Raw genomic sequence first — 14,057 nt, forward strand, 5'->3', positions numbered from 1 at the left:
CACCTCCTCGTTTCCCTCTCTCCTCTCTCAGTTACTACGGGCTGACGGTGTGGTTCCCCGACATGATTAAGTACCTGCAGAAGCAGGAGTACGCCTCGCGCACCAAGGTGTTCACCAAGGAGCGCGTGGAGCACGTCACCTTCAACTTCACCCTGGAGAACCAGGTGCACCGCAACGGGCAGTACTTCAACGACAAGTGAGCCCCGCCCCCGACGGCCTTAGCCCCCGCCCGCTCCTGTGACAGCACGGGGAGCGGGCTTATTCCCCACAGCTGTTTCTTAAAGAAACAGTGACCTATTATTGCTGTTATTATTATTATTATTATTATTTGCTACAGTGCCATGGAAAAGTGTTTGCCCCCTTCCGGATTTCCTCTGTTGTTGCATATTTGTCACACTGAATGACTTCAGACGTTTAGACAAAATGTAATATTAGACAAAGGAACCTGAGTAAACACAAAACCCATTTTTAGGGCCCAAGTACCATAGGATTCGAAGGACCCTATTATAATCGGAAGGATTATTTTCATTATTATTTCATTGCTCCTGCTTAGTCTAATCAACTGTACGTTGCTTTGGATAAAAGCATCAGCTAAGTAGCTGTAATGTAATGCACTCTGTCCGGAAGGTTCCTGAATCTGAAGATGAAGTCCATGGTGTTCGAGGACTCTGTGTTTGAGGAGTGCTACTTCGAGGACATCACCACCAGCAACACCGTCTTCAGAAACTGCACCTTCATCTCCACCCTGTTCTACAACACAGGTGACAGCTGGACATGGAGTACACGTGTGTGCGTGTGTGTGTGTGGGCGTGTGTGTTTGGGCCGGAGTGGGGTACTCTGTGTGTGTGTGTGGGGGGGGGTCGGGATGTGGGGGTGGATACTCTGTTTGTGTGTGTGTGTGTGTGTGTATGTGTACGTTTGTGTCTGTGTGTGTATGTGTATGTTTGTGTTTGTGTGTATGTGTGTATGTGTATGTTTGTGTGTGTGTGTGTGTGTGTGTGTATGTGTATGTCTGTGTGTGTGTTTGCGTGCGTGTGTGTGTGCGGGGGAGGGGGGTGGATACTCTGTGTGGGGGTGGGGGGGGGGGGGGGGGTATGTGTGAGCATGTGGGTGTCTTGATTGTTTGTTATGATTGTGCGTTTGTGCATCAGAAACTCTGACCACACAGTCAACACAAGGCCTTTCGGCTGGATACTTAAAACTCTCTTAATAAATGAAATGAGAGTGCGATATTGCCATTGATTTTCACCATTATCTCTGTCCTTCTTAGATTTCAAAGTGCTTATTGGCATGAGAGATACAGGCACTTGTGCTGCCAAAGCAGTGGTCACATAATTCAACTATTTACAATATAGACAACAGATAATGCTTTATGGATTATTGTAAAAAAAATGCCTAAAACAAAAATGACCCTCTCACTCTCTCTGCCCCCCTCTCTCTCTCTCTCTCCCTCTCTCTCCCTCTCTCTCTCTCTCTCTCCCTCTCTCTCTCTCCCTCTCCCTCTCCCTCTCTCTCTCTCTCCCTCTCTCTCTCTCTCTCTCTCCCTCTCTCTCTCTCTCTCCCTCTCTCTCTCTCTCTCTCTCTCTCTCTCTCTCTCAGACCTCTTTAAGTACAGGTTTGTGAACAGTAAGCTCATTAACAGCACCTTCCTGCACAACAAAGAGGGCTGCATGCTGGACTTCAGCGACGACAACAACGCCTACATGATCTACTTCGTCAGCTTCCTGGGCACGCTGGCCGTGTTGCCTGGCAACATCGTGTCCGCCCTGCTGATGGACAAGATCGGCCGCCTGAGGATGCTGGGTAAGAGACAGTCTGACCTCTGACCTCTGACCTCCGCCTGTCGCCGAGTGACTTACTGACCGATGTCAGAGAGCACGAGGCGGAGCACGGTATTTCCATCTGTTCACTTCCTGTTGTGCGGACAAAAAAAAACTCAAGGGAAAGGTGCCAGTTTAGTATCTTCCAATCCCCTGAAATCTTTGCCAAAGTGTGTGACATAATTTTTCCTCATGAAGCAGTTTTTATTATGCTCAAGGGCTGCTCATATTCCTGGTAGCTGGATATCAGAAAGGTTATGAAATATTGATTAATAGAGACAGACCCAGTGTGGTTAGTCAAACATCTTTAATCTCTTCATTCTACAGGGACCAAGCATGATTCATCCCAAAAAATATTCAACATTCAAAGCTTTCTATCCGACGAGTTATGGAGTAATAATTCTGCCTCGGTCAGAATGTGGGCCTGGAGTGAGTCGTTTAACAAGCTTCTCTCCCGACTGTGTGCAATTAGTGATGTTCCAGCTGTCAATCAGTTTAGCTTACAGGAGAGAAATCGGCTGTCAGCCATTTCCAGACCCCTCCTAATGGACTGATCACTCCTCTCCATCCTTTATCTCTCTCTTCTTCCTCCTCAATCTCTCCTTCTCCTCTCCCCCTCTGTCTCTCCCTCCCCCACTCCACCTCTCTCTCCATCTCTGTTAAATTCTAATTCAAATGAGCTTTATTGGCAGGACGTTCATGGATACGTATTGGCAAAGCACGAGAAAAGAATACAATGAACAGAGAATAAACATATACACAGAATGCAAAAAAAAAACATCTGTGTGTATAACAGTGAACGTGTGACATTGAACCCCCCTCTCTCTCCCCTCTCTCTCTCCCCTCTCCCTCTCTCTCCCCCCTCCCTCTCCCTCTCTCTCTATCTCCCCCCCTCCCCCCTCTTTCCCCTCTTTCTCTCTCCCCCTCTCTCCCCCCTCTCCCTCTCTCCCTCCCTCTCTCTCTCCCTCTCCCCCCCCTTCCCTCTCTCTCTCCCTCTCTCTCTCTCCTCTCCCCTGTCTCTCTCTCCCCCCCCTCTCTCTCTCTAACTCTCCCCCCTCTCTCTCTCCCCCTCTCGCTCTCTCTCTCTCCCTCTCCCTCTCCCTCTCTCTCCTCTCCCCCCTCTCCCCCTCTCTCACTCTCTCCCCCCCTCTCTCTCTCTCCCTCTCTCTCCCCCCTCTCTCTCTCCCTCTCTCTCTCTCTCTCTCTCTCCTCTCAGCGGCTCCAGTGTGATGTCATGTGTCAGCTGCTTCTTCCTCTCGTTTGGGAACAGTGAGTCGGCCATGATCGCGCTGCTCTGTCTGTTCGGTGGGATCAGCATCGCCTCCTGGAACGCCCTGGACGTGCTGACCGTGGAGCTGTACCCCTCCGACAAACGGTACCGCCCCCCCCAGGCCCGGTTAACTTAGTTTCCCAAATTGTCCCTTATCAGGGCCCCTTGGGAAAGAACATTTTGCATTGGCCATTATTGGTACTGGAGCCTTTCGGTAGGAAGAATTTGTCTTGAGGGTAGGGAAAGCGTTAGGTTTACTGAAAGGGGTAGGGATAGGGTTAGGGACAGGGTTTTGGTAAGGGGTAGGGATAGGGTTAGGGATAGAGTTAAGGACAGGGTGTTGGTAAGGGGTAGGGCAAGGGTCGGCAACCCTGGTCCTGGAGAGCCGCAGGGTGTGCTGGCTTTCGTTGTTACTTGGCATTAATTGATCAGTGAAAGCCGTTGATTACACAGTTAACTCACCTCACCTGGTTTCTTGGGTCTGAATTGGTTGCTTATTTCAAGGTGGAGACGAAAGCCAGCACACCCTGCGGCTCTCCAGGACCAGGGTTGCCGACCCCTGGGGTAGGGATAGGGTTAGGGACAGGGTTTTGGTAAGGGGTAGGGATAGAGTTAAGGACAGGGTGTTGGTAAGGGGTAAGGATAGACTTAGGGACAGGGTTTTGGTAAGGGGGAGGGATAGGGTTAAGGACAGGGTGTTGGTAAGGGGTAGGAATAGAGTTAAGGACAGGGTGTTGGTAAGGGGTAAGGATAGACTTAGGGACAGGGTTTTGGTAAGGGATAGCGTTAGCGTTAGGTTGTAATATATGTGTAATTTCTCTCTCTCCCCCCCTCAGGACCACGGCGTTCGGCTTCCTGAACGCTCTGTGCAAGCTGGCCGCCGTCCTGGGCATCAGCATCTTCCAGTCGTTCGTGGGCATCACCAAGGCCGTGCCCATCCTGTTCGCCTCGGGCGCGCTGGCGGCCGGCAGCTTCCTGGCGCTGAAGCTCCCGGAGACGCGGGGCCAGGTGCTGCAGTAGCGGCCCGCCGCCACCGGAGGGCGGCAGAGCGGAGCGCTCGCCCAGCGGCCACACTGTGACTCGCGCCGACCCACAATCCCCTCTGTCTCCGCTCTCTCCCCCCCGACACCACCGCGCCGCACACGCGCCCATCCGCCTCACAGCCGCGCGCCGTTGCCATGGAAACCCCAATCACGTCCGCCCCCGCCGCGGCCCGCACAGTGGTCTCCCCTCCCCTCCCCTCCCTGCCCCCATTCGTTTACGTTCTGAAATAAGCTCATCGATTCATTACGGAACGGATTACTTAGTGCGATGTGTTGCAGTCATTTTAGGAGTTCAGGTAGCGTCCGAGGAATCGTGGAGTACGCCTTTCTTTCCAAATTATCTTATCCTGTTGGACGTCGCAGTCCTGACCCCCGACAGGGCTTTTCTGTTTTCCGTCTGTACATTTTTACTGTTGTTGGGGGGGGTGGGGGGAGGGAAGGCGAGTTTGCATAGGTTAACACCAATCTCCATGGATACGGGCCAGTTTAACTTCTCTGTGCATATAATAGAGTGTTTCCCTTAGCCACTTAGCATAGCCAAAAACCACGCTATCACTTTCAATAACAAACAACCATGCAAAAACAATAGAGAACAAAACAAACCCGTAATGTGACGTTTAGTCCTTGGAGGTTATGGTGGGGGGGGGTATTGGGGGCCTTAACTTTGAGCCATTCTTTCCTCTCTCTCTCTCCACAAACACTCACTGTCACTCAAAACCCAGAGGGGGAGCTAAGCTACCTTAAATACATCCACAACCATCTCTGAGGCAAGTTCCTTTTCTCTTCTCACCCTCCTCTCCTCTCTCTCTCTCCATCCCTCCCTCTACCTCTCCCTCTCTATCATCACTGCTCTTTTGGTGAGGTGCTTAATCCTGAACGGAGGCGTCGCCAGTACACCGTTCTGTTCTCTGCCGTTTCTGAGTCTCTGCCGTCTCTGCCGTCTCTGCCGTCTCTGCCGTTTGTCACTCGACAGCGATTACTGTAATTTAGCGCGATATGAATACAGATTTATCGACTGTGCGCGAGGCGTGGCAATAAAGCCAGGGATGCTGCAGGTGGGTTAGTTGCCATGGCAACTGGGTCTGTATGGACCAGGGGGATATTTCACCCAGGCGGCGGGATGTCTGCACCGAGTACAACCTGAAGCGTGACTCTTTTTTTTTTCTCAGTCCGTGTTCCAGTGTCACGAGGGCTCCGGGTTTTACTCGGTGCACTTGTACGCCTAACTCGGTAATCCTGCTCATGTCTGTCGGCGTAAGCCGGTGGTCAGCACGGAATTCCCGTACCCCCAGGCTCCTTACCGACCGAGCCTGGCTGCTGCCCCGGACTGAGCCAATCCTGTTCACCCGCACCATTCCCAAATTATACTCCCAAAGAAACTATACACAGTAGATCCTATGTGTCCATTCTACTATCTAACCACCTGTAATACTGCCATTTGATAGACAGGCTGTACCTGTAGATTCTAGAACATTCCAGTTTTACTTGTTTCGGTTGGGATTATGGGGTGGACAGTCATTGGCCAGTTGGATTTATTGGTGGACGGCCATCGGTCAGGTCAGCTCTCCCCAGTTTCTGCCTTTAATGGTACCACAAACAGAGACGGCATTAACAGAATTTATGGACGTTCCCATTTATGGAAAGCCCCTTCGGGAATCCCGCCAATTTTGTTATTATGCTGCTTATTTTCTTTTCAATTTCACCTTCTTCAGAGATTTCGAGACAGAAATAGCTTCATATTTAGAGATAAGCCATCAGTGGCAGTTATTACTCCCAGTCAGGGTCGCCCGTCTCCCGTGATTATCTACTGCAGTCCTTATGACGGAGTCCCAACGGCACATCTCGGTTTTGTGTGTTCAGGTGGAAGCACAAGTTTCTAGAATGAAAAACCAACCCTAAACTACAGCTCCTAAGATGTGTACACCTCCCCTGCCCAGCATTTCTTCCTTTCTTTCTTTCTTTAATGCCTTAATTCTGTCTCTCCTATACACACACACACACACACACGTACACACACACACACACACACACACCCCAGAACAGCTCATTCCTTGAGACGGAAGGAGAAGCAGCCGAGCCTTTCGGACCGGGGTGTCCGGGTTCTGAGGTTAACCCAGACGAGGCGGCGCACACGCGTGTTGGTTCTCTGACTCACTGCCCGTCCCCGTTAGGCGCGGCAGGCGTGAGCCAATAGCACGGAGAGCCAGATCCGCACAGCGAATCACACGGCTAGGCCGCCCCGTCAAAGTTCCACAACTCCTCCTTTAACTCCGCCCCCTTCCACAGGCCTTGCCTCATATGTCACAAAATTCAGTTGAATATGTGCCATTCTAATTTATTTAAATTAGTTTTATTTCCTACATTTCCTCTCGGTGTACAGTATGGGTTTTCTAATAGTGAAACACCGATACTTTTCTGTGACCGACGCCCACACAAGCCACACCCCCTCTTAGCGACGCCCCTCCCACCCCTGCTGTGTTTTTCGAGCTGAGACGAAAGGCAACCAATCACGACTAAGGATTACACACAACAAAGCACAAGGCGGTTCGGACAAATACAGCCAATGAAATTTCTTTTCTTTTGAAAATAGTGTACAAAATTATATATATAAATACCGATTTAAAAGAAACAGAAAAAACAATGTCTGTGTAAAAAAAACTAAAAACATCGCTTTAGCTATTTAAAAAGAGGATTATGAACATAAATACAGAAAATAATTAATAAATAAAATGTTCCATTTTAGTTCCTGTAACACAGTAGCAAGACTATTAGTTTTTAGATAGTTTTACATATGATATATGTATATATTTTGATTTATTTATTTATTGATGGTGCGTTAAAATGTGTTTTAAAACAAAAATCTATTTTATTGATATGCAGTGACTGCATATGTTTTTGTCCTTGTTGTCTTTCATGTTTTTGCCAAGAAACTACAGAGTCAGCAAAATGTTAATATGTAAGGTGAGTGAGTGTGTGTGTGTGTGTGTGTGTGTTTGCGCAGATATGCGTGCGTTTTTGTGTGTTTAAGTTACACGGAGAGAGAATATGTGTGTATGCGTTTGTTTGAATGTATGTTGAATGTGTACATTATTAAATGTATACTGATTTAAAACATTTTTGAAATGGCGATTCAGGTTGAGATCCGATTGTTGCTTGTTTAGAGGAGGAAATGTCAAATCGTTTTACTTACAATGTTGTGACGAGATCTGACACATGAGACAGAGAAACTAAGTGCAGGATTATTTGAGAGCTCTCATTGGCTATTTCTTACAGGTAACCACTCTACGCGAGTATTTTTTATATATACAATAATCACACCCGCGTGTGTGTGTGTGTGTGTGTGTGTGTGTGTGTGTGCCTATAGGATTGCAGGGTAATTACAAAATGAGTGTCTGTAAAAGTAATATGCAGAGTCAAACCCTATTAAATGTGGACAGCAGCTGAGCTTGTCTAAAAATATTTCAGTCGAATTGCTGAGACATTGGAACTGTTGAGAAAAGCCAGAGCACTTTTCTGTGCGGACTAAAGGTAATCCATCAAGGTGACCAAAATAAACCAACTCAACCAGTCTATTGATCGCCAAACCAATCAGAACCCTCTCATTTGGACCTGCGCTTACTGTCTCTCAGTCACACTGTTCTGATTTAACCCTTTGAAGAATAGTTTTTTTTGGAACGTTTATAATTTTTTTTTTCTTCAAAATTCAGTGTTCTAGAACGCCATTGCTTTCAGTTACCAGTAGTGATTGTGACATGGGCATTAGAATGTTCAGTCAAGAACATTCTAATCGGCATTAGAATGTTCAGTCAAAAACATTCTAATCACACGTTTGTGATCTCACACATTAATGGGTTAAAAGCACACCCAGGTCAATGCTGATCACTACGAAACAGAAAAAGACTATATATACAGCTCTGTACGTGTATTTACATTTTTGTTGGTTTTTAAATTAGTGACAGCAAGAGTGAAATGTGGTTAAGAAGGTTTATTTTTCTTTGTTTCCTGGGTTGAGCAAGGGCTGGTTGTTGCAGGCGTGGCCATCGCTGAAACATTTTAAGCAGATTCCACAAGGCACAGAGGCACACGGCGTTCACTTTCCGACGCCGTGCCAAACTTGTTTTCTCTCGTAATCGTTTTCGCCGCACTCCCAGAACTCCAGGGTATTGGTGTGGCCCAAAAAGCCTTCAGTTGTGTGACTTAGGGATAATCGCGGTCCTAAACGACTGCATAGAGCGTTTATGTCAGCAGTTGTCTTTTCTCACCCTACAATGTCATGAGAAGCAGGTGAATATTTCAGATTGTAAAGAGGCAATATTTAATATTGTACAGGCATTACAATGCAAAACATGATTGTCTTAACAAGCGTTTTATTCTTAAGATCTCAAGTATTTCTTGGTAGAAATATTTGCTTTGTTTTAAGTTACTGTTTGCTTAAATTTTCTTACCCCATTGGCGATTCTTGAAACGAGTCAAACTATCTTATTGGCAATATTTTGTCTAATTTAGCACAAAAAAAAAGTAAAAGAAATGAGATTTAAGAGCAAATATAAGACAGTGTTGTTTTTGCAGTGTAGGGGGCCCTGTGTCTGAGTGGTTTGAGTAGAGGGGAGTTCTTATAGACCTGGTTGTTACCTGTTCATTCCACCAGACTGCTTCCTCCATCTTGGATCTGGATTTTGGAATTAATGTGCGTAGAGTTAAAAAAATAGTGAGAGTTAAGAGTTTTTCATTCTTTTATGTATTAACCATACTGAAGCCAGACAAACACTGCACCAATGAATGAGGAAACAGATAGGATTTTTTTTTTTATCGAAGTATTACCGAGATGTAAGATCATGTTCATGAAATTTAAGAGAAGAAAAAAATTAACAATAACCCCAGCAATAACGCAAACATTACCCCACACAGGGCTTAATATGTCACAATGATTAACTGATGGCACAGATTTGAAGTCATCTTTCATACATGGATAGCTGGGTTTTGTTTTGGCCTTACTGTCTGATACGTAAACATTCTTTTGAGTGGACGCGGTGAAACAGATGCCACAGTTCTCAGAAACCGACACAGCACAGGCGTCAAACAAGCACAAACAGACCATTTTACCAGTTAGAAAGCACACTGTCTTTGTTTTTAAGACAAACACAGACCCAAAGGGCTCCGGAACCAGCTAATGTCCTTCACTAAGTCTGGAGAAAAACAACTGCAATCCCAAAATGTGAAGTGCTACAAAGTGTTTGTTTCCTATACAAACTGACGATTATATGAACACAAATGTTATGGTAGTGACTAGTGACCAATAGCTAGCGCTAACTAACTGACTATGTGGTTGCCATCAGTACACTTGGCATCAACTTATTCCTACTTGTTTCATTAAGGGCAGTTAAAATAGGGTTACGCCACACTGTGACATATCCACAGGTTGCTACCAGACTGGCGTTCAATTAATATTCTTCTTATTATTATTGTTATTAATATTATTGTCACCAACGCACTGGTATGGCCCTGTCTGTCTTAACCGTACTTTAATATCCCTGGCGGGTTCCAGACCTTTTCAGACTAGACTAGAGCACAATTAATCACGAGCCAGAATGCTGCCATGGCAACAGCCAGCCCTCCCAACCAACTTGTCACAGATGATGTAGTGACAATCAGTATGCGTGTTGTGTGTGGCGTGCGTCGTTGTGAATTTGCCAAATATTTTTCTACTTCTTTGTTTCCGTCCTCGTTCCCTCCTTCCGAAACAGTCAGCTAAATGCAGAAAGAAAAAAACGACAACAACAACAACAACAACAACAAAAACAACATATCTACGGAATTGCAAAAGAGAATTAAAATAATGCAATAGTTGTAGGCGATTGACTTCCTGTAATGGAATTGAACTGGGAGTGGAGCTCTTTTCAGTGAACAGACCTGGCGAACAAACGATGACCGTTTATCTTTGCTGAACATGGCAAAAATAGACTATTATCTTATAGGGCCTAGTGTCTTACTGATCTAAGGCCACAAAGAACAATAGCTAAGTAGGGATTTAGCAGGATCAAGGCGTTTCAGCTACTTTGGGTTATGGCATATTTCTAATCTCTTTAATGGGTAGAAACCTGCCAAAATGGTCGGATTTCAATTCCACATTTGAATACCTTCCAATTCCACATACTCGCCCCCCTGGTGAGAAAAAGGCTGTTTTTCGGTCCGTAAAATGGGATTCGCCTGTCGGTTAGTGCAGCATGCTGTTGAGTGCGTCTTGTGTATCGTCTAATAATGCCCACCCCTCTGAACTCAAGACCGGATCGGGCATAATTATATGTGTGTATATTGCTGTCGTGCGGTGTGATATTGATCTCGTTTGTGCAACGAATCTCCGTGGAGCGTAATGGCGGTTCTGTCTCTCTCTTGAATTTAAACAGCTCTCGTCTATCGTAAAAAGCTCGTCCGTGGTGCTGTGAACGTTGTTACTCGCCGTTCGCCATAGTTTTTTTATTTTTATTTTGTAACGGAGTAACAGTCGAGTAACAGACACACGCGAAGTACAGGCAACCGAAGCAATAAGATGTCACGTGGCCGCTTCCTCAGTGACACGCGCACTGTAGTGTAGTGAACCACCGCTTTCAATGTTGAAAAAAATAAATATATAGGATACTTACTGGAAGGTCCTCATCCAGGTCTTCACCCAAAAGAGCCCCTCCCAGGTCTACCGTAACACCTGTCAATTACAGAGGAACTTTTTTTCATGAATTACCTGTGACTGAAATCTTTAACATGTTTTCATTGTACTGTGCTGTAGAAGTCATAGGTGTTTGTATGTAAAAGTATAAATATGTGGGATAAAATAACGAGAAAAAAAAACGAACACAAAAAAAAAAATGACAGAACACTATTGTATGTTGTCTTTAATTTGTGTGTTTTGTAAATGAGAATTGGACAAGACGTGAATAAATACATCAATGAGAATAACAACTGGGCGTGGAGAATGCTTTACTGTTAAATTGTCAGTGAAGTTTCCTGATTTCTGTGTCGGATTCGACTTCTCTTTCAACTGTTCCCACAGATTCAAGATTTAAAATGACATATCTGGAACTTGTGTCTTGGTCTGAACATTCCAACACAAATTTGAGCAGAGTTCATCGGTGTGGGGGTGCACATTTCCGAGTGTCCTGCAGTTAAGGTTTGAAACATGACTCAGCTTCTCGGAACCGGGGGAGCCACGGCGCGGTTTTACTGGCGCACTGGACCGTTCTCTTATCTTTGGCTGTCTCTTATCCGGGCCTGCGCGTAAATAACGGTTTTAAAAAGCCGAGGCTTCTCACAGTTCCACCACTGGGGTCTCCGGGGTCACGGAAGCCTGCGTTGCATTCTGGGAACACCCAGAGGAAAAGTCCTAGATCGCACCTTTGGCATATGCTACCATATGTCTTTCCATATTTAGACAGGATGTGGCTGTGCGTCACAGTCTAAACATGACTTATTATTGCATTATTAGATTTCTCCCAATTATGTTTTTTCTATCCAGTCTATTTGTCTTGGTACTGGCGAAGACTGTTGAGCATTTTTTATTCGCTGTCTTGGCGATTATCAGAAAGTCACAGCGGATGGATTTTTATTCATATTTACATATTTTATCTGTGTGAACAGCCTCCCTCCCCCCCACACTCTAACTCTCTCTGAACAGTTCCTGTGCAGCAGTTTGCTTTAATTTACAAGTAATGTTGATTTTCCATGAGAAGTGATGGGAATACACTTTACATTACATTACATTACATTACGTGGCATTTAGCAGACGCTCTTATCCAGAGCGACGTACAACAAAGTGCAAATCAATCACAAGAACAAGTGCAAAGTAGACCTGAGAGGACAGTACAGTTCCGAGTCCTAGTGTAAACATACAGAAATTCAGAACCCTTGAAGAGTACAATCAACATTCAAACTAGCATACCACTGTTGGCAGCTAGAATACAACAACAGCCAATAAAAACAACAATACCTATACAAGTAACGATATCTATACATAAGTGCCATTATGGTCTAAGGCTAATCACAGTGATTGTGAGTTGGGGAGGGAAAGGTGTAGCCTGAAGAGATGGGTCTTCAGTCTGCGCTTGAAGGAGGTCAGAGACTCTGCCGTTCTGACATTCACCGGGAGGTCATTCCACCACCGTGGGACCAGGACAGACAGCAGTCGTGAGCGTGAAGTGCAGGTGTGGCGAGGGGGAGGCGCCAGATGGCACGAAGTGGCAGAACGGAGGGGTCTTGTTGGTGTATAGGTCTTGATAAGGGATTGAATATACACAGGGGCTGATCCTTTAACTGCCTGGTATGCGAGCACCAAAGTTTTAAATTTGATGCGAGACTTTGTGTAGGCTAAGCCCTCTGACAAGGTGTTGGGGGTGTTTACAACAATTTTCATTTTAATTATTGAACTAGGACATGATGATGTACTGTTTTTCTGCTGGGAACCAGGGTTCGAGGGGCAGAGTGTGGGAGGGAGGGGCCATTAGTATTGCACACCCACCCAGTTAATTCATTTAATGTGTTTCCGTGTTTGACCACAAGAGGGCAGCACATGCATGCGCACCTGCACTGAAAATTGAAGATTTTCAGTGCTGGTGTGTGAAGATCCAACATTATAGAAATAACATTTGAAGTTGGTTTGCCAATAGACAAGAAGTGTAATCGAATATAGGCATTTGCTGTTGCCCTGGCAATGCATTTTAATATCTCCAGGATTTGTGTTTGATTCTTTAATTTGCTCAAAAGAATGGACTGAGGCTGTCCCCAACCGGCTTTATTTTACATTACATTATTGGCACCCCACCACACACACTGCTTGTCCCTGACAACCCTGGAAATACACTCACTGAGCACTTTATTACATTTGTTATTATTTAGTTATGGGTGGCATGTATGGTGCAGTGGGTAGCACTGCCGCCTCACAGCAAGGAGGTCCCGGGTTCGAATCCCCGTCGGCCGGGGTCTCTCTGTGTGAGTTTGCATGTTCTCCCCGTGTCTGCGTGGGTTTCCTCCGGGTACTCCAGGTTCCTCTCACAGTCCAAAGACATGCAGGTTAGGCTGATTGGAGAGTCTAAATTGCCCGTGGGTATGAGTGTGTGAGTGAATGGTGTGTGTGCCCTGCGATGGACTGGTGACCTGTCCAGGGTGTATTCCTGCCTTTCGCCCAATGTATGCTGGGATAGGCTCCAGCCCCCCTGCAACCCTGTTCAGGATAAGCGGGTTAGGATAATGAATGAATAATAAATAATTTAGTTATTAAAATTTTTCACTTATTAGTCTTCTGCTGCTGTAGCCTATCCACTTAAGTGGTTTGATGCGTTGTGTGTTCACCGATGCTCTTCTGCATATCGTTGTTGTAATGTGTGGTTATTTGCATTACTGTCACCTTCCTGTCAGCTCTGAACAGTTTGGCCACTCTCCTCTGACCTCTCTCATTAACATCACGTTTCTGTCTGCGGAACTGCTGGTCACTGGATGTTTTTTGTTCTTTGCACCATTATATGCAAACCCTAGAGACTGTTGTGTGTGAAAATCCCAAGAGATCAGCAGTTTCTGAGATACTCAATCCACCCTGTCTGGCACCAACAATCATTCCAGGGTCAAAGTAACTTTGGTCTGAAAAATTGCTGAACCTCTTGACCATGTCTGCATGCTTTTATGCATTTAGTTGCTGACACATGATTGGCTGATTAAATCTTGTAATTCGTGCTCACTGAGTGTGAATCTTATTGTGTAACCGTCGACATTCACATATAGTAAAGATAAAAAAAAATGACACATTTTCTTTACTCTAGTGTATCTTTACCCTGATCCAAATTCTCAAATTAAGTGACCTCACATGGGGTTGTGACCCAGAGTTTAAGAGGCCCTGATCTAAGGGCTGTATCAGTGTGGAAATCAAACCCAGGGAAAGTGTTT

The 14,057-nt window shown here is 45.6% G+C and overlaps 1 protein-coding gene across 1 annotated transcript in view; it reads left to right on the forward strand.

Moving 5' to 3' along the window:
• The window catches only part of LOC133137658 (synaptic vesicle glycoprotein 2A-like), a 47,802-nt gene extending 43,692 nt beyond the window's left edge, over positions 1-4,110 (forward strand). Inside the window, 5 exon segments of the mRNA XM_061255997.1 lie at positions 32-196; positions 628-761; positions 1,600-1,813; positions 3,037-3,195; positions 3,927-4,110. Coding sequence (XP_061111981.1) covers positions 32-196; positions 628-761; positions 1,600-1,813; positions 3,037-3,195; positions 3,927-4,110 — 856 coding nt within the window.
• The last annotated feature ends 9,947 nt before the right edge of the window (positions 4,111-14,057 follow it).

Source organism: Conger conger, chromosome 9, assembly GCF_963514075.1.
Source record: "Conger conger chromosome 9, fConCon1.1, whole genome shotgun sequence".
Classification (NCBI taxonomy): Eukaryota; Metazoa; Chordata; class Actinopteri; order Anguilliformes; family Congridae; genus Conger; species Conger conger.